This window comes from Plodia interpunctella, chromosome 4, assembly GCF_027563975.2.
Source record: "Plodia interpunctella isolate USDA-ARS_2022_Savannah chromosome 4, ilPloInte3.2, whole genome shotgun sequence".
Lineage (NCBI taxonomy): Eukaryota > Metazoa > Arthropoda > Insecta > Lepidoptera > Pyralidae > Plodia > Plodia interpunctella.
In genome coordinates, this window is record NC_071297.1 from 4,358,259 (window position 1) to 4,382,936 (window position 24,678).

General features: G+C 37.2%; 2 protein-coding genes across 2 annotated transcripts; one reads left to right on the forward strand and one right to left on the reverse strand.

The window, feature by feature from the left end:
* The first annotated feature begins 224 nt into the window (after window positions 1-224).
* Window positions 225-13,534, forward strand: nompB (no mechanoreceptor potential B). The gene is made up of 19 exons (XM_053744509.1): window positions 225-555; window positions 962-1,104; window positions 1,457-1,583; window positions 2,032-2,136; window positions 2,307-2,420; window positions 2,527-2,630; window positions 2,854-2,963; window positions 3,644-3,762; window positions 7,062-7,213; window positions 7,470-7,698; window positions 7,988-8,201; window positions 8,642-8,801; window positions 9,284-9,386; window positions 9,468-9,581; window positions 10,382-10,490; window positions 10,970-11,077; window positions 11,481-11,546; window positions 12,266-12,320; window positions 12,985-13,534. Exons 1-19 carry the CDS (start codon window positions 340-342, stop codon window positions 13,106-13,108), a joined length of 2,472 nt encoding a protein of 823 aa, XP_053600484.1. The 5' UTR covers window positions 225-339; the 3' UTR covers window positions 13,109-13,534.
* On the reverse strand, window positions 13,440-24,544 carry Bcat (Branched chain amino acid transaminase). Its single transcript, XM_053744511.2, has 8 exons — window positions 24,075-24,544; window positions 22,720-22,899; window positions 21,284-21,493; window positions 20,566-20,796; window positions 19,198-19,381; window positions 18,618-18,740; window positions 16,376-16,530; window positions 13,440-15,382 (listed from the first exon to the last, which is right to left on the reverse strand). Exons 1-8 carry the CDS (start codon window positions 24,093-24,095, stop codon window positions 15,194-15,196), a joined length of 1,293 nt encoding a protein of 430 aa, XP_053600486.1. The 5' UTR covers window positions 24,096-24,544; the 3' UTR covers window positions 13,440-15,193.
* Window positions 24,545-24,678: the final 134 nt, after the last annotated feature.

Sequence of the window (24,678 nt, forward strand, 5' to 3'; positions counted from 1 at the left end):
GAAAAATAAGTATTTTGTAGGTGGATTAGAAAGACATTAATTACTTACATATATATTTTTGTTTATCTACTCATGTTTTACCCATGGAATTAGTAGGCACTTTGTACGAAGTACATATTAAATCCATGGTTTTACCATGTATTATTATTTTATAATTGTATATAACACCACCAAAGAGTATTGATCTTGATATATGCGACGTCTGTCACGACCTCGGAAATGCAACAGCCGTTGTCATGGCGACGGCGTCAAAACACTTATTCACAGCGAAACATACGTGTTAATGTGAACAGTAACAAATAACAACAACCCAAAATAAAAGTCGTTTCGTCAATCGCAATGTTGAGTTCGCGGTATTATAGCGCGTCGCGAGTGGGCACCGACGCGAAGCCTCGCACTGCGCTGGTGGTGGACGAGGAAGATGAACTGTACAGCGGGTTCAATGACGTGGCGCCAGCGTTGGACACCCGCAACCTCCGAGAGGATCAAGCCTTCCAGGAGACCCTCAAGACTGCCGGCATCGGGAGGAAGGTGCCCAGTCGCATGGGCACGGGGGTAAGTGACATCTTGTACCGTTTCGTAATGAATTTTCATTACGGCTCGTCCCGACTTCGCTGTGATAAAGTAACCTATGCTACTCCAAAAGGTTTCGTTTATCTATGTTCAAAATTTCATCAAAATCGACCCAGTAGTTTTTGAATTTATTCATTGCATAAAAAATTGCAAAAATACAAATCTTTTATTAGTATGGAAATATGGATATTATCTAAGTATGGATCAAGCTCCCGCTGCCCAGAAACAACTGCAAGTAATGAGGGCATCACAGTAGGTCTTTGACGAAGTTGTGGATTAATTTTTTGAAAGTTCCGAACTTAATGCTAAAAGTATCTAAAAGTTCTTTCGGATTTTCAGAGCCTATGTGGGTGCAAAATATGTTTTATATCAGTTATATTTATCCCAGATGTTTCGTGTGGGCACCGTGAGCGTGCGCGGCGGCAGTTCCCGTGCAGGCACGGCCGCACGGCCTGTGACTGCCGTGCGCGCGGTCGGGTACACCTCCACGGCACGGGACGCGCCCGGCCGGGAGGACAGGAAGGAAGAAAGGTGACTAAAGTAGCCCAAGCACAAAACATTCTCGTTATGATAGTCTTCTTGAGGTTAATATATAAGGCTGTGGTAAACGTATTTGCTACAAAAATTAAATGATATTGCAAATAAAAGTAGTATTTTAACAAACGAGGATATTGTTTATATAACCTATCTTGCGGATACAAAATCAGGCGACAAATCCTCAGAATGCGTCCTTTTATCTTACTGTAAAGCAATCTATTTCTCGAGTATACACTACTTACTAGATGTTTGCTGAACTAGTACGCCTGTCTGTGTCCCCTATCTGTAGCCGAGATAGGGGATAGATAGCAAAACGAGACTTATTTATATTTGCTTTTGCTTTCAGTATAGAAGACAAGGTGAAACAGATGGAGGCACGAATAATGACTCTTGTGGAAGAGTCGTGTATGCTGAGCGCGCGACTGGAAGCTGAGGATGACTCAGCTACTAAGAGAGAGCTGGACTTAGGACAGGTATTTTTTTTTCATTTCTCATACTCGAAAAATAATATACTTATGTTTGATTAGAGTATAGGGTGAGGAATTGGGAATTCCCACCCGCGGTATCCATCAATAGTTAGATTTTGTACTGTCCCTAGTAGGCCATCGCAATAGGTATCCTAGTTGGAATTGATATTTTCACATGCTACTTTTCATTTCGAGTTTCGAACTTATTAGGGAGTGGCGTGCATGCATCTAAATACGTCCTGTAATTTATCATATTAAATGTTTGCTAACTTCTACTATTTTTAACATTTAATTAGGCTTTTAATGTTCTAGTTACTACTTCCATATCTAACGACATATATCTCTTTGTATGAAAAATTCTAATTGCATTTTGACCATACATTTGCCTCAGTCAACACGTTGTCTACGTCCTGCAATATGTTTCACCAATGTTAATTTGAGTTTTACTAAACAGGCGTTAGCGAAAGCCCAAGAGGCGTCAACATTGGAACGTCAGCTCATCAGGATGCAGGAGCAGGCCAACTTAGGAGACTCGCACAATTTGGATCTTACTTTTGCTGTAAGTATATCCACATATTTTTTTATCACAGACTAAATTGTAGTTCTGTCCAGTCAAAAAAAAACTTTGGGAAAAGTAATAAATACTAATGAGGCTAAAAATACTTTTGGGGCTACAATGATTGATATGTGTTATTCTTATTATATGCACAATTCGATGATTTTTTACAGGTACTATGCAATTTGGCTGGGCAATACGCTTTGAACGACATGTATACAGAGGCGCTGAATACATATCAATTGCTTACTAGGAACAAGCTGTTCCCGCATGCCAACAGGCTCAAGGTACGCTTAATAATAAAATTTTTAACTATCAAACATACTATGTATTTTATCAACTGCATTTTTGTACGTCAATTAAAAATAATACATTGAATGATCTTATTTTTAGGTGAATATGGGAAATATTTATTTCAAAATGGGCGAACATCCAAAAGCATTGAAACTGTACAGAATGGCCCTAGATCAAACCCCAACAGCTGAAAAAGATCTCAGGTGAGGATTTTACAAAGAAGTCATGTGTGAGTAAAAGTTCTTTGCTTATATTGCTTTCTCAACCCTTTGGAAATGATGTTATACCTATCAGCTGTCAAGGCTTTTGATCCCTTAGTACATATCTCTATTCTATGGCGTAAACCACACGCCGTGCCATGCTCTGTTGTTGTCCTTTCATTATTTTTTTTTATTATTATTATATTATAAACTTACATATTTATAGGATGAAGGTCATGCATAACATCGGCCTCCTTTTGGTGCGGATGGGCAAGTTTCGGGACGCTGTAACGAATTTTCAGCATATAATGCACGAGCAAGGAGACTTTCAAACAGGTTGGTTTCTGGCTGCTAAATTAAAATCGGACGGTGGTCAACCTGCTAAGTATTTATACCTGGGTTACTGGGATATTATCTAATCCGTGCCTGGCCACGGGCACTTTTTGAACCCGGTGCTCCACTTTATTGTAAAAATAATAATTAAAAAGAACAGCGTTAATCAATCTACAATTTTCTTCATTGGCCAAGACATACAAATTGGAGACATACTTCTTCAGGACATACAAATTGGAGCAATTTTTTGTTATATAACAATAAAGTTAATATTCGTTTCAATTTGACATAAAATGGCTCAAGCCTAATTTTCATCACTGTATTAGAGCCGCTGAAATAAACACTATAACCACATATTATAAAACAAAGTCGCTTCCCGTTGTCTGTCTGTCTCTATGTATGCTTAGGACGAGCATAAAAATAATTATTGACACTACTAAACTATTTTGATGTCACTAGTTTCATAATGAAAATTATGCTATGTATTAGTAACTATGTATAAGTTACTACACATATTCAGTGCAGCACTAGTTACTTTAGTGCTATAACCTGAAATTGTTGTTACAGTAGTGTATTACAGCTTTGCGGCTCATCAGATCTACCTAAACAAATTGACTTCTTTTTTTTCATTTGTGTACCCTCTATTCTTAAATACAAGTACTATACTCATATAAATGTTGTAGGTCTCCATTTGGTGTTATGTTCCGTGGCGCTGAGCGACGCTGAGGCGGGGAAGGCGGCCTTCCACGCGATGTTGGATGTGGAGCCACCGAGCTACCATCAGGATATCACCATTGATGATGTATGGAATTTTATTTTCCTCATTCATCAATTAAAAATATATTTGACTAGGCCTAGAATATATTCTTTGTTTTGACTCGTTGGTTCAATGTTAAATAATGAAGATTTCTTTCTTCTCTAAATCTCGATAGGAAAAAACCTAGAATAAGGGCCCGTTTCACCGCTTGCTGATATAGTATTAGATAGCCTAAATGGTCGCGTTAAAAATTGTTTCACAAGTTGCTAACTGGCCCACCACATCAGGCAGATTTATTAAGCAGTTCGTTCATCTGTCTGATTACAATATGATATTTTGTCAGAAAGTGGTGAAACGGGCCTTATATTTTCCTTACCTAATCAGAAAATAAGATGTTAGTACTCGTACTCACGTATTAATTTCTGTAGTATTTAGCAAACTGACTTTCAACACACTTTTAGTCAGTCTATATAAAAAGTACCGCTGTGTCCTCGTCGCTGGCAACACCGGGTGTTTATCAATCATTCTTGGCCATTAAATTTGTTATTGCAATCACAAAAGTATTGTTCCTTAAAAATACGCTTTCTATTCTCTATAAACAGGTCGTAGTTACTAATGTTATAAAAAATCATAAACACGAAAATTTATATGAGTGTGTTTATTACACAATCTTGAAAATTTGAATGGATTTTGATAAAACTTGGGTACTTTTTATCCTCAAGTAGAGACCCGGGACGCAGCTAGTTTTATATATGGTAAGAAATTACCTCGTGAAATCACAACATCGAAGCGACTTATTTTTGATTAATGATTTTTGTGATAAGATAAATGTAGATAGGTACCAATATTAAATGTATTAAATCCGCTGGCTTGTTTATCGATATGATATCGTGTGTGAGGTAGCTTTTATTGCATGCATCCGTATTTGATCTTTCGTATAAATTCAAAGTAAATAATCGTGGTATACTATAATAAATAATGATACACGTGCTATATTCTGTACGGAAGCAAACAGAAAATGAGAAATTCTGGAAGGTGGTTTTATAACTATTTAAGAGGGTGCTTCCTGCTCACTAGCACCACCATCACATTTTTATCAATTTCTTTTAATTAATAGCTAAAATATACAACTGGTGATTATGCTTCACTACATGAATTATTTTATTGTAGTTTTCAATTATACAAAACGTAGACTCCATTTACGATAAGGATTGTGGGCAATATTTTATTTTTAGTAAATTTTTGACGACCTCGGTTGCGCAGTGGCAAAGTGCTTGCCTCTGAACCGAGAGGCAACCGGGTTCGATACCGGTCGGGTCATGATGGAAAATGATCTTTTTCTGAATGCCCGAGTCATTGATGTATGTATTTGTTATAAAATATAGTATCGTTGAGTTAGTATCCCAAAACACAAGTCTCGTATCACAACTTACTTTGGGGCTAACTCAATCTGTGTGATTTGTCCTAATATATTTATTTATTTATATTTATTGTCACCGTGTCCAAGAGATAGATAACTATAATACTTTCTAATAAAATTGTGTAGCAAAATCCTTGTTACTTTAGTGTGCGGTTTGGCCTTTTCTTAAAGAACTCTATATTTATATTTGAACTATTTAGCGTTGGACACCTATGTTAAGTTCAACGCGCAATTAAAGAAAACCCCAGCTTTCGTAGCAATATGCTTAGACTTCTTAACAGAAATTGTTAAGAATCATTACGTTTGTTATTTTTCTCATAATATTTATCACTAGAGAAGAGATCATTTGGTTACCTGTATCAAAGCTAAAGTAAACAAAAATATTGTTTATTTTATTTCATCACTTCTATTTGTAAATATGTAACCAACGTGCTTCTGACATAATATTATGTTTTGAAGTATTCGTGCGTGTTCTGTTGTACGGTCGGGGGCAGATAAAGCCGGGTTAGCTTAGCCTGTGATAGGTAGGTAGATGGGAGGTCAGGTTTATCTGCCACCGACTGTACCTAATGCCTTAGCAGCCACTCGGCGGCAGCGTGGCCGCCATGTGGCAGGTTAACGTTTCGGGGTCATTTGCGTCGCTGATTTTATCTGCCTCTTATTCTTGTTTTCTCATAACTTATTGACCTATTTGTACTGATTTTCTGGTATTATCTAGCGAATAAATACACGGATATAAGAACAGTTTTGTTATCGTCGCTCGTACGTCTTGGAGCTGACAAATATGGCAAACAAGTTTTGCCAAAGCCGGGCTCATAATTATATTCCAAAAACTATCATGTATTCATATGGACGGACAGACATGTACATGTGGATTATAATTCAAAAGAAGCCGTAAAAATGACATCATATTCGCTAAAGCATTGCTAAAGTAATAAATTGCATATGAACTTCAAATATTTTTCTTTCTAAATATGACACAATCGATCTAGTCTGTTTTATCAGACTAACAACCAAATATGATAATAGAGGTACCTATATTATATTCTACAAATCAACTACTTACTTGCTACCAAGGAACAAAAACACTTTAACTGTAATCAGATATAGATAAAGCAAACTGGTCCCCCACGAACAGATAGCAATCTAATGGATACTTTTTAAACAACAACTGCCTGTCATTATTTTTATATTTTTTGGTTAGGTTAGGTTAAACCTTTGTAGCGGTTTCGGTTGTATTTATGCTTCCAATCGAAAACGCACTGTCTGCGCGGTCTAGGCTTATTAGCTTTTAGTAGCGAGTCGACCGTCCATCTGTCTGTAGATGTCGTGGATCACTTGTGTGGCTTGTTATTCGTTGCGTTTGGTCGGCTTTTTACATCTGCACCGTTGTGCATGTGGCGTGGTAGATGTCGCCACACCTTTATCATTGGAAAGTAATTAAGAAGTCTTGATAATAAAAAAAAGTTGCAAAAAGAATCTTTATATTGAAAACACAAAGCAGAATCAAATTTTAATCATTTTGTTTAGGTGCCTAGTTACTTAATTAAACGGATATCCCTTTTTGTCATTTTTTATTATTTAACCGGCGAGCAAATTAATTCACAATTATAGTTTTTTTAGAGAACGAAAAAGCATAGTTAAATGAAAATAATACACCTACACTTGATGTATACTTTGATCCTTCGCCATTGATCGAAAGGCCCAGTTTCGAATCCCGCTCGTACCACATGAGTTTGTATACCAATCTGATACATGTGTACTTAGTAGTTTTCTTTGACAAACACTTGCTTCCAGTGAAGGAAAACATCGTGAAGAAACCTGAACACTGGTTGACTGGAATTAAAGTTCACTATTTTATTTGCGACTACGCTTGCCACACCAAATGTCGCCAGAAGGAGTGACTGTTTGGCTCAATTTGTAGGAGAATGATGCGTACGAGTGTGTGCTTCGCGACGTGTTACGCGGGGACCGCTTGTCGCGGTGGTCGCGCCGCGCCGCCGCCGATGCAGAACGCTGCTTGGCGCTAGCTGCGGCTGCGCTGGTCACGCCTGCCTCCAGAGATGACGACAGCGGGTGAGAGAGAAGGCAATTTAATTATTAGTTAATCTGTTGTAAACCAAGAAAACCAAGAAAACTATGCTAGCTTTCACTGTTTATGACCTGTTGTTACTTTATTATCTATCGTCTGTCGCGGTGGTCGCGCCGAACTCTGCTTGGGAGGAGGAAACGGGAAATAAATTATGGCTTTGTTCTGTACCCAATTTTTTTTCAATGGATTGCGATGGAAAATATGATATAGCATAATCTAATGCGTATTTGGTTTTCACAGCGGTATGTCATGGTGCGTGGAAGCGCTGCGCGGCTACAGCGGCGGCGGTGCGGGCGCTCGTCTCGAGTTGGGCGGTGCGTTGGCGGCGCTGCGAGCGGGGCGTGCGGCGGCGGCGCAGCGGGCTGGCGTCAAAGCGTTGACGAGGTTGAAAGCCGTGGCCCGCGCACACCCCAATGATAGAGTATTGAGGGCCGAGGCTAATGCTGACGCTGCCTTTGTGGCTTATGCTGTACGTTGTCTATATTTTAATTCCTATATCTGGAATCAAAATACTGTTTCGTCTATTTGAGCCACTCATTGACTACTTGATAAAAGATCAATCAATGAAAAAGATGTGAACAAAGTCGTTATATTTTCGCCGAACCGTAGCCAAATTCGTTTATTTAACAATATCTATATTAGATTAGATGAGTTAGGGTTAGTATTTGATGAAATTGAGTAGCTATTTCATTTATTGCCGTAGGTGTGAATGTGAAATCTAGATGGCAAAATTTACCTGATAAAGAAAATTATATCAGCTGGGCAAGTATTCTGAGGCGCGTTCGCTGAGCGAGTCAGCATCGCGCGATGACCCATATGGCTGCGCGGCGCGGGTGTCGCTGGCGCTGGCGGCGGCGCGCGAGGCAGAGGCGGGCGGGGGGGACGTGGCGGAATCTTGGGCAGCGGCCGCGCCTGCGCTTGCCGCCGCTGCGCATCTCGACCCGGCCGATCTCATAGCCATGCATGATGCCGGTATGTGTTTCATGTAGCAAACTTGCTGGTTGATTGGTAGAGATCCCTACATGAGATAAGTCCGCCATTGTTACCTACTTCTTGTGTATGTATTTTTAGCATGTGTAGGTACTTTGTACAAGATAACAAGATTTTTCTAGTGACAAGACATGGTAGATTCTGTTAACTTGCAAATAGCGAGATTGGCGGACACACCGACGGTCTTAGAAGACGCTGAATACGTTGGGATTAGCTTTGCTATCTTACCTACTTATCGCTCACATCTCGAGACTATGGAGATACGCCACAACTCCTTTATTGCATTTAATACAATAAATTTACACTAGGCGTTGTGAATACTGGTGCCGTAGTTTGGTTACTGATTTATAGCCATATATTTAAATCTTCAAAAAATACATAAGACAAATTGCAATATGATTGTACATAACTTGTATGCGCAGCACTGGCTCTAGAGAAGAGCGGTTCGGAAGAAAACGCTGTGGCGGCGGAGGCGCGGTGGTCGCGCATGCGCAATGCGGCGGGCGCGGGCGCGTGTGCGCGCACGCTGGCCGCCGCCGCGCTCGCGCGCCGCGCAGACGACCCCGCCGCCGCTGACCACTGGTATCTCTCCTCTCTCAACAAGTGCTCTCTTTTTCATTAGTGCTTACACCAAAGCGATGGGTAGTAGTGGTCTTACGACTAGGGATGTCGTGGACCGTGCGAAGTGAAGACAAAAAGTAAGAAAGCGAATCCTGTGCTCCGACGTCCCAGATTCGAATCCTACTCCCGCCAACAGTTTGTATACCAATTTGACTCATGTACAGTAGTTTTCATGTTGCTTGTTTCTGGTGAAAAGTCTGATTGATTATTTACTGTACTACAACTAATAATCTATGACCGACTGCACCTAGATCTAGCCGGAGATAAACATGATACACCTAGGTGTAACCAACGAAGCGCGGCTGCACCTTGGTCTAGCCGGCTAAACCTAGGTGTAGAGCCGTAACATATATAACATATTTTATAAGAGAGAGGCTATCCAAATATACTTACCGATATTCAAGTTATTAATGTTAATTTTTAAATCATTTTCCTTGGCTCAGGTACAGCATGATCGGAGGATGGGACGTGGGCGTCACATGCGCACTTGCCCGACTGCACAGTGAAACGGGGGACACCAACACAGCCAAACATCATTATCAAGACGTAAGCACCAACAGCTCGACCAAACGATCGCTACTATCACTGTTAGCTTTTTTCGTAACGTTGGACTATTTGTAATTGTAGGTGGAGGCCGTGTGGCCGTGCGAGGTGTCTGCGCTGGAGTGGCTGGCGGCGGACTCTGCTCCCGACGCCGCGCTCGGCTACTACCGCCGCGCCGCGAGGCTGCAGCCAACCAACGTGAGATATTTATTTTTTCAAGTGAAAACGTACTTTGAAACAAATTGCGAACTTACATTCTCTTCCAGCTAGCCATTAGGACAAACAAAAAAATGTTAGAAAAATAACTATATTTTCATTTGGAGCTGTATCCTCTTCCGTTAATAATTGTCGGCAGTTGATACTAACCACATAAAATTATCTAAAACGTCTAGCCATCTTTCCCGCGTTCTATCCCGACGTCTTTTTGACTGCACGAGGAAAACACGTCAAGCTAAATTTCACACAGAAAACGAATATTTTTATCCCAATCGAATCAATTAACAGATAAAGCCTGTCTGAAAAATCTGTTTAAGTAAATTCAAGCCCGTGGTTGACGGTGTGAGCTGTCCTAATTACAACCATATTTGCTAAACCAAATCTTGTTCAAAGTTAAATTTCACCTACTTCCGCTTGTCCTATAGAATTGAAATTTTCCATGTCACTTCGTTTCCATACCATCTAGTGACAAGGTTACATACATACTCAACGTCAACCAGTGTGTAGGTTTTCTTACGATGTCTTCCTTCACTGGAAGCAAGTGATGGTCTTCGATAACTACTATTTATACATGAGTCAGATTGGTATACAAGCTCATGCGGCACAAGTAGGATTCGATCTTAAGACCTTTTGGTTCCCAGGCGGCCGTCTTAACCCCTACATATAAGATCTCAGACGACAATAAAGGTTGTCATTTTTTCAAGAAATCTTGCTCATTTTTATTTATATAAAAGCTCTGGTTGATTTCCACATATTGGTTGTACTCGTATGTTGTTGCCCAGCCGCGGTGGGGGCTGCTGATGGGCGGGTGTCTGCGCGCCAGCGGCCACTACCAGGAAGCGCTGGGCCTCTACAAAAAGATGAACGCCAGGTTTCCGGACAACGTCCAATGTAAGTTCTAATATTCATATTCGCCAGCCAACCGACAACGACATAAGTGCACCTACGGAAAGGCCTGATTAGGCAACATGAACTACCAAACGCGCCGCAGATTTTGTGGCGCGCGAATCTCACTCGCTTGGTTTTGCTCACTATTTTGTAAGGTAGGAATTTTCGCCTTCTGTTCTATAATCAAATTTTAGTACAAGCTTTTATTTAGTTTCACCTTTCTCCTTGTTTACTTGTCAATCTGTAAATATAAATATAAAGTTGTCCTACAAAGTTGAAACTTCCCACGTCGCTTCAGTTTCAATGATAATGCATTATTATGATAAGCATGACCTGATGGTGCACCCAGGATGGGTTCCCAACGAGGGAACTCCTCAACGGTTTACAGCACTGATATGGCAGCATTTGCCAGGCGTTAATGACACAAGATCTCTCTGACGACAATAAAAACTTGAACTTATATCATGATCATAATGTTACAGGCCTGAAATTAATCGTGAAGCTGTGCGGCGACCAGGGTCTCTCTGAAACTAGCGCTTGGACCCGCGAGCTGCAGCGAGCTCAGGGCAGGATCAAGCAGCAGGAGCGGGGTACTTTGACAATATATATATATATATATTAATTACACAAAGGAAACCCAAGAAGTGGTGGCTTGATGTTGTCGATTGTTTTATCGTTGTCAATGGTCTCACAACTAGGGATCCCAAGACCGTGCGATAAGTGGAAAAAAGTAACAAAGCTGACCTTGAGCCCCGACGGTCTATATGGCTACCGAGACAATGCTCAAAAGACAAATAGGTATTTAGAAAGATTATATGGTCCAGACACCCGAAGACAAAAAAATTGTGTGTGTTCTAACACCGAAAAAATCTCAGTACATTTCCACTTTTTTTATTTATACTCATTATTTTTATAGCTTCACTTTTATAAACAATTTGTAATAACATGATACCACCATCTCAATGCAATTATATAGATTTCCTTGTCTTTCAGTATCTGTGACGTCGGCGAGCAGTGGATCATCCGGAGCCAGCCAGTCGCCTATCGACCAGATTAGAAGTAGGAAGCTCTTTGACACACCATTAACTTGATTATGGAGACACTATAATAATAAACAACGCAAAGTACATGAATGAGTGGCATGGAGCTCGTGCACATTCTAGATTTCATGCTGATAAGAAACATCTAAAGAAAAACTATTAAAAAAATAAATGTGACATTTTATTTATTATTGCAAGGTTAATAGACATGTTCATACTAGTTATTCTCATTGTATTAATGTTACCCGTTTTTAGAACCAGGCAGTTTTATCTGTATAAATATTAATTAGAAAATGTTGTATAAATCGTGGAAGTAGAAACCCATCATATGACGCAACATCTTGTAAACAGTGGTCATATTAGGGTGATGTTGTATTCATGCGTCGCTTTTACGTCATCCTTGCCCTCAATCGACATATCGATGTTACGCTTTTTCATTTTGATGAATAAACAATTTTCTTATCAGTATAATTGAAGCTACGTAAGAAATACATATTTAGTTTTGAAAGCAAAGCAAATACGTGATGTAAATAAAGTCTAAAGCGAACTAGATTACACCTTCAGCTTCGCCCGCGTCTTATATTTATTCACCAAACAATTCTTCATGACCCGTCCTCTAGCTAAAAGTTGTAGGAAAAAAAAGTAAAGGTTCTTGACTTCGCAAATTATAGACGGAAGTATAGCCTTCTCTAGAAATGCATAAAAAATTACAGGATTAAAAAAATAATATTTTTTCAGCTGGATCAAGAAGTGGCAGCGGTCGAGCCGACAGCGCTATGACACGAGTTACAACGTAAGTACGTAGTTATTTGTAAGTAATTAAGTACGTAGCCTTTTGGTAAAGCACTTTCTGAGATAATATTTCAAACAAAAATAAATAGACGCATATGTGTGCGAGGCATTCAGTAAAGCAGTGACTTAGTTTTATTTTTCTTTGAAAAGGAGACTTTGTAGAGAGTGTTCATCGACCAGGAGGTCGTTAAAGCATGTTTATATGTTTTACCTCTATACGTATTTGTTTGCACTCACAAAAACATCATAGTTTCATGCAATATCGGTCCGCGTGACATGAGACAATGTCACAAAACGTGCCTGGAAATATCGACGCCAGCCGGGTTAATTAGGGTACATTAGCATTAGAATGTATAATTTCTTCTACGCACCAGACAATTTCACCAGTGAGACTGGTGCGACGTAGTGGTGGGGTCAACTGACGGAATATTCATATGTTAATTAATTTCATTCAGGCTGCTTTGCACGTACTCAGCACAATTTATATCTAATATTAATTTCAATTAGTCGTTTCCTAATATTTAACTAATTTTAAGTATTTCTTTGTCTTAGTATGTGTAGTCTGGGTTTCAAAATATTTTTTTCAGTCTAAGTTTTTGATTTGTTGTTGGGCTATAAGTTTTCTTGCTATTGCATTGGCCTCCATAGAAATGTATTTCTTGCAGTTACTCTAACGATGCGGTGATCCAAGACAGCATACAACCCGTGTCTCGATCAGTTCGGCGCTCCGCAGGCCGTAAGAAAAACACGGACGAATTCGACGAAGACTTACCCCTGCCCCCCGAGTAGCCAAGCCAATGGTTTCATAACTTTATATACGTACCTAACTGTCAATATAACTTGTTTACGTAATTTGTAATGTATGGACGTCTTTGTTTTTATTTGTAAACTCATAAGACTATACGTCATTTCGATGTGTACTATTATGATTTATAGATCATAACTTTACAAACAACAGTTTGATAAATATTAAGGATCTCACATGGATGGATTTCATCCAGGATCTGATCGCTAGTAAATGTTTATCATAGTGCTACATATGATGCATAAAAAAGGTCCTTGCACTGTGTTGGACTCGAACATCGAAGGTGATGGGATCGCGTAAAATAACAGGCCTTGAAATTATTAAACTTCTTTATTAAAAATTAATTATTTTTCATCGGAGGTATGTACAATGTTTGTCTTTTATAATAAAATACCAATACAACCCTACAATTGTATTTGTTACAGATTCTTAGACTAGAATAACAAGACTTTCTGAAGTATTACAAGATTTCTTCTTTGCTTCTTAGTAAAATATCGCTATAAAACATAGCATCCTAAAACATTCTGGATGCTTATATATTACCGTTTTTTGCACGCAACTCAGTTGCGTGACCAATGTTTTTTACACAATCAGAAGAACTGAATAATACTGGCGTCTTGTTTGGAAGCTCAAACACCGGGTTTTATAGTTCAAGGTACTTAAAGAAATTCGTCATCACATAATTTAATATCACATCAATAAAAATATAAAATAAATAACATTTTTCCTATAAAATTCACATAGTTACAATGTCGCCAAAAGGAAGCGGTAGAGGCTCCTCAACAATCAAAATTTCGTAGAAAATATAATACTGAGATTATCATCCTGTATTGCAACATCTTAATAAGTTTTATTAAAATATGAGAAAAAATCTAAAGGAAACATTATTTCCAGACATATCTTTATATTTTATCAAATTAAAAATAAATAAAACGTGTAGATATAATTTATCGGGGATAGACAGAGGAGCCATTCTAACTTACCTTACTGAAGACAGTTAATTACGAGCAATTTGCTTGCAGCATTATAATTAAAAAATATTTACATTACATATAAGTGTATACAATAAATACAATTCATAATATAATAAACATATCACGTTCTACATACTTATATACATACGTATGATAAAACTTTATAAATTCGGATTATGATACAAAAGTTTTATTACTCGACTTCTAAATTTTAGAGGTACATGCTATAGATATCACTTTAACTGGAACTTTTTTGGAACAAATAGTATATAAAGTACACTGTTTTTTGGACAAATAGTGACAATTAACTAAATCAGCTATTAAGCCCCGTGAAATTTTGCCGCACATTTATGAGATAAGAATTGATCACGATAAGTTACCGACTATGGTCCTTCTCAATGCTCTCAGCTATATACAGCTATAGTTTCGGCGTGAAAAGCAAACACACTTTTCCATATACATAATTTGGTCACAATTAAGATTAAATATTAAAAGTAGCTTTTTGAGCCTTGTAGTATCTTAATTTTATTGCCCGTGAGCCAAATTATACGGGAAATAATTATACGCAGATAGGTATATGCTACGCCGCACTTTCAGTGGTTATTCACATCACATTTACAATTGAACGGCGAAGTAGATACCTCGTGTCAACGACTTCCACGAAAAGTACCTAACAAATATTGTCCTTTTCTTGAAAATATAAAAATACTTTTCCTTGATGACTTATAAATGCCAAATAGACTAGTAACGAACAACGACTATGATGAAAACTGGAGCGCTAACTAAAAGGCTTATTTAAATATTTTTAAAGATAATAAATTAAACATTTACAAACTGATACCGTAATGACATCGCGATAATAGTGAAAAACCCACGACATGTCATACATAAAATACATGATGCGCAGTATTTTAAATTCGTAAACATCTTTGGCCCCACTGTTCACTGTAACCTTATGTTATCTTTATCGGCGGTGTTATTTACAGTTCAAACAAAACTTTCGATGATAGAAAGTTACGTAAGGTAAACACAATATTGCGTAATGATTGTCCACACTAAAATTAATCACTGTGTCTTTCACTAGTGTCTGTGATCTCACAGTATGACGCGAGCGTAGGGGTGTTCTATGTGGCCGTACTGTATGGCCAGCAGTGTGTCCTTGATCCGCTGGAAGACGGGCTGCGGCTGCTTCATGGTGGGGATGTGGATGTGGTTGTCCAGGAACCCGATGCGGCTGATGGGGCTGATCACCGCCGCCGTGCCCGCGCCGAACATTTCCAGCAACTGATGACAACGATATAGAATTAATAAAAAACAAATTACATAGATTCAGTTAGCACCAAAGGTCGAGATTTGCGTTATGGAATATTATCTCAGAAATAAACGTCCAAGAAGCTGGAAGAAATGCAGAAAGAACTAAAACACAAGACCATAAACAAATACAAAAAAATAACGTAAATATCCTAAAGCAATAAAGTCATTCATTCACAAAAATATGTGATATGTCTTTGGCTGAATATTAAGAGTCCAGCGCTAAGTTTCAAACTTCACCATCTGAGACTAAACAGAGAATAGGAATATATCATAACAAATTGTCTATATCAGAATAAAAGTAAGATTCGATCTTAAAACCAACAAATATAAGAACGTCTAATTGATAGAAATTATATGAAATAATTATTACAGTTATCTGAAACTGAACAAGTCAAGGTCTATCCAGACACTTTAGTGCCGACTCACTGGTACTAGTGACATTTTATCCGTCGACAGTGACGACAGATTGCTTCTTAAAAAAATAATGCGATAGGCATGTATGTAATTTCGATTCCAGCCGACATTTTTAGTCAATTAAAATCTATATTATTCAACGAAATCTCTTACACGTGCCTATCTATCTGTGTAATCTAATTTGTTTTCACAAATATTTATAACCAGTCGAAACCAGACTATTCAGAGATAAGTTATAAGAAACCGGCACGTTCGTATTCTAATTCCCATAACTGAACATTAGTACTGCACGATAATACTATTTGACAAAAATATACAAAAAAATCGTACTTTAAGTTTATTCGACTTTTCGAATTTAGATAATCGATTTAGAAGTTTATCTCAGTCGTAAAATAAGGATCATCAGCTTGAAACTTATTTAAGCTGTAACATACAGTGTTCCAAATACCTACAAGTAACTAATAATTTTTAATATGATCATTATACAGAAAAATCAAACCCTAGCGCATAACATTTTAGACAACACCATCTAGTCATCTAGCCACTCACCCGTCCTTTATTGTTGAGGTCTATGATCTGTCCCATAGTGAGCACCTCCTCAGTGACCACGAGATCCTCCCACTGCCCCGCCAGCTCCAGCACGGAGCGCCGCGTCACGCCCGGCAGAATCAATCCGTTTAGAGGCGGCGTGCTCAGCTGCTTGTCTATTCAGGAGAAAAATAAATATTTTTAACATAGTGTTTTTAAAACTTTCGAGCTTTGAACTCATATGGGTCTAAGATCGTTTATACGTAAGCCACAAGGAAGAAGTTCGTGCGTTAATATTTACGAGTATGTAGTCATTTTAATCATGTTATGCAGTCATGTATTGTACGGAAGTTCTACGCTAGCTAATAATATATAGTAGTTATACACTGTTTATAAATTGTAAGTGAGTTAATCTTCTCAAAATCTATCGTCTTAGCAACTGATTGAGAATATCAGTGCCAATATGGCCGTAGGGTTTGAATACTCCTTCATTTCTGTTATTTTTTATATAAACACCTTTCCCTTTGAAGATCGATCGAAGAAAGAACAATGAAGATTAATCAAATTTGTGCTAAATACTCGCACCATTTTCTTTCTAACAAATTCCACTTTGAATCAAAGTATTTGCAAAGCTAAACACGAGTCCTCGCTTATTTACAGAAGGTCATATTAGGGAAGGCATGAAGAGCATGTGCAATCAACAAAACTAACTTCATAAGTCACACTATTGTTTATTTTACGGTTGATTATTCTTGAGGGCCATAAATAAAAGTAAAGTAAATCGTAATCAATATATATAAAACTCTTCCGTTACTGAGTGACGTGACTGACAAATAATGCACAGCCGAAACTACTGTATGTAAGAAACTGAAATTTAGCATGTAGGTTCCCCGAGGAGTGTAGGTGTTCACTAAGAGGATTTCTGGAAATTCCACCCAGAAGGGGGGTGAAAGTGGTAAAAAACTTTTATATGAAATTTCTACATAGTCGAAGTTAGTTACTTGAAAATTTGGATTTTAGTTATTTACAACACATTAATGAATAAATGTTTCAGATTTCTCTGAAAATTAACCCTCAACCCCTTCAAAAGGGGGGTGAAAGATTGTATGGAACTTAATACAAGTTTCAAAATAAAAAGCTGAAAATTGGTAACCATTCCCTTCATTTTTCTTAAAGAATGGCCGAGATTTTACTATGATTTTCACGAAGCCGCGGGCAAAAGCTAGTATTTATCTAGACGATGTCATTAATTTCATAGCCTATTTAAAAACCTAATGTTGATAATGCAAGTGCAAGGGTAAGAAGTTTAATTTTCTCCGGGTTTCCCCTTAAACTGTTTTTGAAGAATAAATCATTTACTGTTCTTATTTTCACTGATAATTCAAATATACAGGTCATGTCTACAACCGTTGCCAATTTATTTTTTTTCCTATTTACTCGCCTAACATTTCAAAATATAGCGACAGATTTACTTGTGACGACACTTTGTCTCTCCCTCAAACTCGCGTGTTCCCGGTTTAATTCACGGCCATAAAGCCGAGGGTCCGCGTCAAAAATGTCTTTTGAATTTTAAAGTCTGATTTTGATGCTACGTCCGCCGCTTGCCTAACGTCAATCTTCTTTGCTTGCTTTAGGTGCCTTTTAGGTCGTAGCTAAAGCTTTAAATATATCTCTTTGTTGCTTCGTACAACATCCTTGGGTGGATATGGAGTGGTCCTAATCTAGGTTGGGAACCAACCTAGATTTCGCAACGCTGTATTTTCTTAATGACAAAGGAGCAATCTTAGCTACGCCCACTGATGTTACTGACCCTGTTGTTGCTTCAGATACATACGAGAATTTACCAGCCCGGGGTCAGACGTCACCGATAAAACGCCTCTATCAGCTTACACGGATATCTAGTTATGGAATGCATGATTCCAACGCGGACCAATTAAATGTAACGCTTTGGAGCGCTTATCATACAATTTGGGTGTAAAGCACAGATTGGACGAAGCTAAATAAGTTTTGGATATTGCAAATTAGGTTGAGGTCTTGGGGCGTCTTATACACTTTGGAGTCTAGATATCTTTAGTTGACGGCCTACGACGGCGATGTTTATGTGTCAAGGCAGTGTCTGATAACAATAGAAACGGGTGGAAAAGTGTGGGGAGGGTTTAGCTCGATATAATAAAAATAGAAATATATACATTTTAAGCAGTGAGACTTATCAGTAGACTAACAAAACTTAATATGTACTTTAGAAAGTTGTAGTAGCAAATACCTCCTTGTTCGTTAATGTATACAGCGAATATGTTCATTGCGCCTACTTCGGTGATTTCGTGGTTCGGTCCAAATAACCATAATACTTGATCGTGGCCCATTTTCGCCGCCCTACTCGTGGCCTCTGTAAACAAAACCCAAAATTATTCGCAATTCATTAACAAAACTGCAAAATTAAATCTCTATCTCCAAAACTGTGGTAAATAAGGCTCTTATCTCTATAACATCCATCCATTACGTTGTGTTCACATGGATTTACTGAATAACAGAAATCTTATAACTATCAAAACAAATTTATTATCCATATACAACTTGTTTACTGCAAATATTTCTCTCTCTCAAATTTCATTTACAGAGACATTTTAGAGAATATTGTACATACTAAATTAGTTTAATCATTAAATTTCATATTTCCACGATCCAATGTAAATTAATTCCATATTCACTAAATACATTAATAATACATACATAGATATCAACAATCATGACATGCAAATATGGTTATATTATACCCAATAAAGTATTGAACGAACTGTACACGTAGCGGCAAAAATATATGATCATATAAAACAGGAACTGACCTATAGTTGGGCCGTAGTTGGATCCGACTTTCCTATTGCCGACGCCTCCCGGGAAGGCGCGCACCACGTTGGGGTCCGCGAAGATGGACACTGCGCCGTCCTCGCTGTTCTTGTAGTACGAGCTGACCGGGCTCAGGATCACGAACAGCAACGCGCTTTCTGGCGCCATCACGCCGAACGTCGCCTGGTGGAAGGTTACGCTTTAAGGTTACGTTTGCGGAAAGGACGGAGAGAATTTTCTACTCTTTTCTCCATCCTACAAGTAGAACAAGTCAAATCACGTCTTTCTAAAATTGTCTTTGTACTAACAACTACATTTGGTATTTAATATTTTTAATACTTAATAGTTCTTTAGTTTCAATAAATAAAACGGTGATAGATAAAACATAATGGCAGACTGCGATGTCTTAACTGGCTTTACTTCCATCTCATTTCAAAATTAAATATGTATTAAAACGGTATATTAAAATAAGTAAAAAGGTTAGTAAGACCGTGGGATTAAAATTAATAATAACAAATTAGACTTTGTAAATATCAATATTATTTTAAAGAAATATTGGTTTCAATTATGTGAAGCATACGTAATTATACAATATGGTATGATACGTATAAACTGTGATGTCTAAAAATTTTAAAGATAAATGTTATTTGCCATTTGTTATCGCAGCTGATAGGCCTAGCAGATTTAATGTGTCTATTTTCCGTGTAACTATGGTCGGGCAATATTAATAACAGAGTAATAAGTTATACTATATATAAATATATAATAAAATAATAAGTACTGTTTGGTATAAATTAATTCAAAAGCGAATCATAAATTTCCATAACCAAAACAAAGATTATTAAATAGAAAACTTTCCTGCTACCTTATAAATGGAGATTAACCGATTATTATTATTTGCGATTGATTTCACATGCTACAAAAACGATTAACCGAGTAGAGATCTGTAATTATTTGAGCACGTTTATTCATCCAACATTAGGGATGATGCTGATAATACATTTTGCGATAAGATAAAACACTCACAAATTATATAACATAATTATTTTTGTCAAACTGGTATTAATAAATATTATTGCTTCAATTATTGCTTCATTGTATGACTGAGGCACGTCTATTATGATCTAACAATGTGTACCTATGTCATACAATTCATACTAGTATAAAAATAATTCGTTAAATCGTAAAATAACTTCTTAAATAACTGTTACTTGCTGGTATTGTATTCTTTTTCTATACCTATCTACTTAAATAGATCGTTGGAAAAGTTTACTTGACGAGGCCAAGGCCCACCCGCGGGGCAGTCTTAGATGATGATTAGTCTTAGTCTTAATAAAATAATAGAATATTGAGATAAGATGTCTTACCTCAGTGCCTATTAATGTAGGTCGTATGTAAAGCGTGGAAGTTTCCGAGTGCGGAACCCACTCTTGGTCTATCTGTATGAGCCTAGAGATGCACTGGACTAGTTCTTCCCCCTCAAACATCGGCAGGCCTGACCTCTCCGCCGCTAGGTTCATTCTCTCCATATTGCAGTCTGGTCGAAACAGTCGTATTCTGTCGTCCACGCCCCTATATGCTTTCATACCTTCAAACAACTGCAATAACAAACAAACAAGTTAACGTCATTCAGTATTTCCCTCCATTAAAAACATGTTGATAGAAAGCCTCGTAAAGGAAAGATAAAATTTGTTTATAATATAATGTTATCTCGTCTATGACTGCCTCGAACTTCGCATAAACAAGTTTATTAAACATTCTACTTATCTATTCTACATACGCCATAAACGATAGAAATCTAGGTTATGGCGTGTTTGTCTTTCTATAATAAATAAAAAGAAGACTTTTTAATTCCAATTGAAATTAGTGGCGAAAATGACAGAGGTCAGTGTGACTAAATATTTCTGCTTTGTAGAAAATTTGTGGACGTGGTAGCATGGCAATTTGAAATTATATTGAGCAGTTTTCGCGTCACATTTATAATGTCAGAATCAGTATCAAGTTAAAGAAGAAGATCAACAGAAGTAATATCAAGTTAAAAGTAGTGAATTATACAGAGCAATAAAACTTGAATTGTATAGTAACCTGTATTGCATAGTGAAGAGCTTTGGCCGCAGGGTGTATTGATAAATTTTCGAAAGGCATTATTTCAGGTTTCTGCCACCCTCCGAGGTGTTTGTGGTACTGGATCTTGAGCATGTGGTCGGTGAAGAACTTGCCAAACCCGACGTCGCTCACGTCTGGTTTGGGCTGTAGCTGGTACGGTGCCGCCAGTCTCACTTGCAGATCCTCATACTGTAACAATTTACTGCATATAGTGAGGGCCAGGGATGCCACAGAAAATGTAGAAAAACGGATATTGAGCTTTAACGCTCAACGGCTGTGGAAGCAACTGGAAAAACAGATCATAGCTTTCCGTTGCTTCCACAGCCAGAGTTTGTTGCTCTCAACAGAGAGTGATAGCCCCACATAATCCTGAAAAGATCAAGCTAAAAGTGTGGTGAATTGATATGTAAGAAGATAATGTCGAAAGAAAGGTTATCTTTAGACATTATCTTTTTTATTAATATGTTGTATAATTAAAGCTTCGTACACATATAACAAAGTATAGGACACGTTGCATCAGAAGTGACACAAGTCACGTGTTAGTTGGCATGCTGGTAACTCCTATCAATGCATGTGAGACTAGTCTGAAGACAGATTGAAGCCGAGAATTGAAGCGGAGAAATAACTATCTATACCTAGTCATATCATAAAGACGTAAGCACTAATGTGATAAAAGTTCACAAGCACACGATACGGGGTTAATTTCTCTAAACAAGGACGACGATAAACTCTGTGTGGTAAATAAGTTTAATTAGAATGTGTATAAATCGGATTTGGGAAAACTTTGGTTCTATATATTTGTTTTCGCTTTACCTTATTTTACCTAAAATTAACAATAAAATGGATTTGGCAAAATACCTAGTAGCTTGAAATTTTGATTGTAACATTGCACATTAATTATAGTTTAATTAAGTCAATTGTATTATTGGTAAGATCAATTGATTATTATTGTGTAAATCAATTAATCTTACCAATAATCACCACTTTTAAATGAAGAAGTAAAAGTATCTCTTTATCGTGATTTTTTTAACATAGTTGAACGGAAACAAGTTATTTCCTTTTAATTGCACTCCTCGGGCCTGCTATTTTCACAACTGTATAGCGAAAATAGGTCACATCGCGATACGTTATTAGAACCCGAATATTGACAGTAATAATGTTACGAGCGAACGTATGAAGTAAACGCGGGCGAAGCCGCGTTTATTTTAAAAAACAGCACATTGTTTGTAATGTATAAACATTAAAAGCTCTCGCTTATTTGTATGGTACCTCCATAAATTGAACAAATGTTTATCATGATACATCATATGAGATGATTGTTGTTCTCTACACATATGTGCAAATAAGATATAAACAGTATGACACAGTAAAAATACGTAAAGAAGATAATGGAGTATAATGAATGATGTAATCACCTTGAAGGATTCTTCAGGCGTGATGTGTGGGCGTGGCTGCGCGGACGCCGCCCCGGCCACGTGCTCTTGCGCAGGCGTCTGGCCCTCCTCCAACTCCTTATAACGCAGGGAAGAACTGCATTTCCGCACTGCCTGTAGTTTGTGCTGGTTCTCTAGGATCCATTTCACCAAAACTTGTACCTTGAAAGAGATATACAACTTAATAATATTTTCTTCAACAATGCCTAAATTGCAACTACGATAAGTTAATTTTTACTCTTACCTGCACCTCGAATCTTACGGTTGTTTGGGAATACTTCCCTTCATCCTTCGAGCTGTCTATCTTTTACACTTTCTCGGACTCACGACTAACAGTTGAAGTGAATTATTCTGCACTATGGCAGTTATAACAATTATAGGTACTTCTATGTTTTCTCGTAGTGTCCACGAAAGTGTTATAATATTTCATCAATACAAAATTTATCAACATCGAGCGGTACCAACCAAACAAATTCCGATTTCTATGAGTAGTAGTTAACTATATAAATAGAGGATCATGGATTATGTTACTTTTGATAGTTAATTACAGTTAAGGTAACTTTTAGATTTCAGGCGAAACTTGGCGCCATTTCCGATTTCGCCACTTATGATTACAACTTTGCTAATTAACAAAACATATTTTCGGCGCCTCAAATATAGAAAACATTAGTAGTCAATATATAATTATTAATTACTCCTTGTTCGTTAGCAGAAAATAATTACTAGTAAAATAAATGAACTTTGCACTAAGACTTGGAGGAAAGTGTATAAATTTACTTATTTTAATAGCTTATTGTTTGCGCCACAATTACTTACACCGAGTTAATTAAAAATATATAGGTATTTATTTACTAGCAATCGGCCATTTTTTTATTCACTTACTATAGTCATTTGTTTAGTTATCATTTAAAATTTTAAAGTTTGTCCAAAACAGTTAAGTTTAAAATAGTGGTGCAGAAAAATAGTTTCGAAAATTACTTTGTTTTAAGTTTTAAAAATACTACTAATATTCTGTTACATGAAACAAGATTTTTTCGTTAACTTTTAAGAGAGTTACATTTATGAAAATTATTTAAGAAAAAATAATAATAAATATCTTATGTCATACATTACACTATTTAGTATTTCCAAAAAGTTTCATAGAATCTGTACTTTTATAAATAAGCATTTGAAACATCGAATAAATCTTCACTTGTTGAAAAAGCATAAGAAATTAAGATAGAGAGAAGAACCACATAAATTTAATTAATGGTAAAATTAAATATTAAGTCGAAAATTTAAATTTCTATAAGGTCGTCATCTGACAACAAACTAACACAGATCAAATATACATTTACCTGATTTCTACGAAGTGGCATTTTAATCACTTTGCAATATAATCCACTATAAAGCACTAATTAAAATACAATGTATTTTAGTTCAAATTATGTTATCACTCCGAAATATAAGAATATATTATTTTATTTTAATTTACAAAGCACTGTAGTTCATTCATAGACTGCTAAGACTTAACTGACTTCACTGGATATAAAGCACAAACATTTAAACGAGAATTGATAAGAGACAATCAGCAGTATGCGTAAGTATTAATAATTATGAATTTGATAATGCTAAAAGTTGATCAAAATAAAGATTATGCACAAAGGCGGTTATTTGTTTGAATGTGCTACGCACTATAGTGGCAGTAAGTGCTGGTAGCGCCGAACCCCAGCTCGCGGTGTCGCGAGGTCGGGACATGGCTGTTTTAGGTCACCCAGCGCCATGTCCATACACAATTAAATGAATATGTTAATATACCTAGCGAATCAATGCTCATTTACGCACAACGACACCAATTTACATTATGAATTATTCTGCATAATAAGTGCCTGCTTAAAAAACTATATCGTATAAAAATTCTGAGGTGCAAGTAAATAACAATTTGATACATACATATAAAAG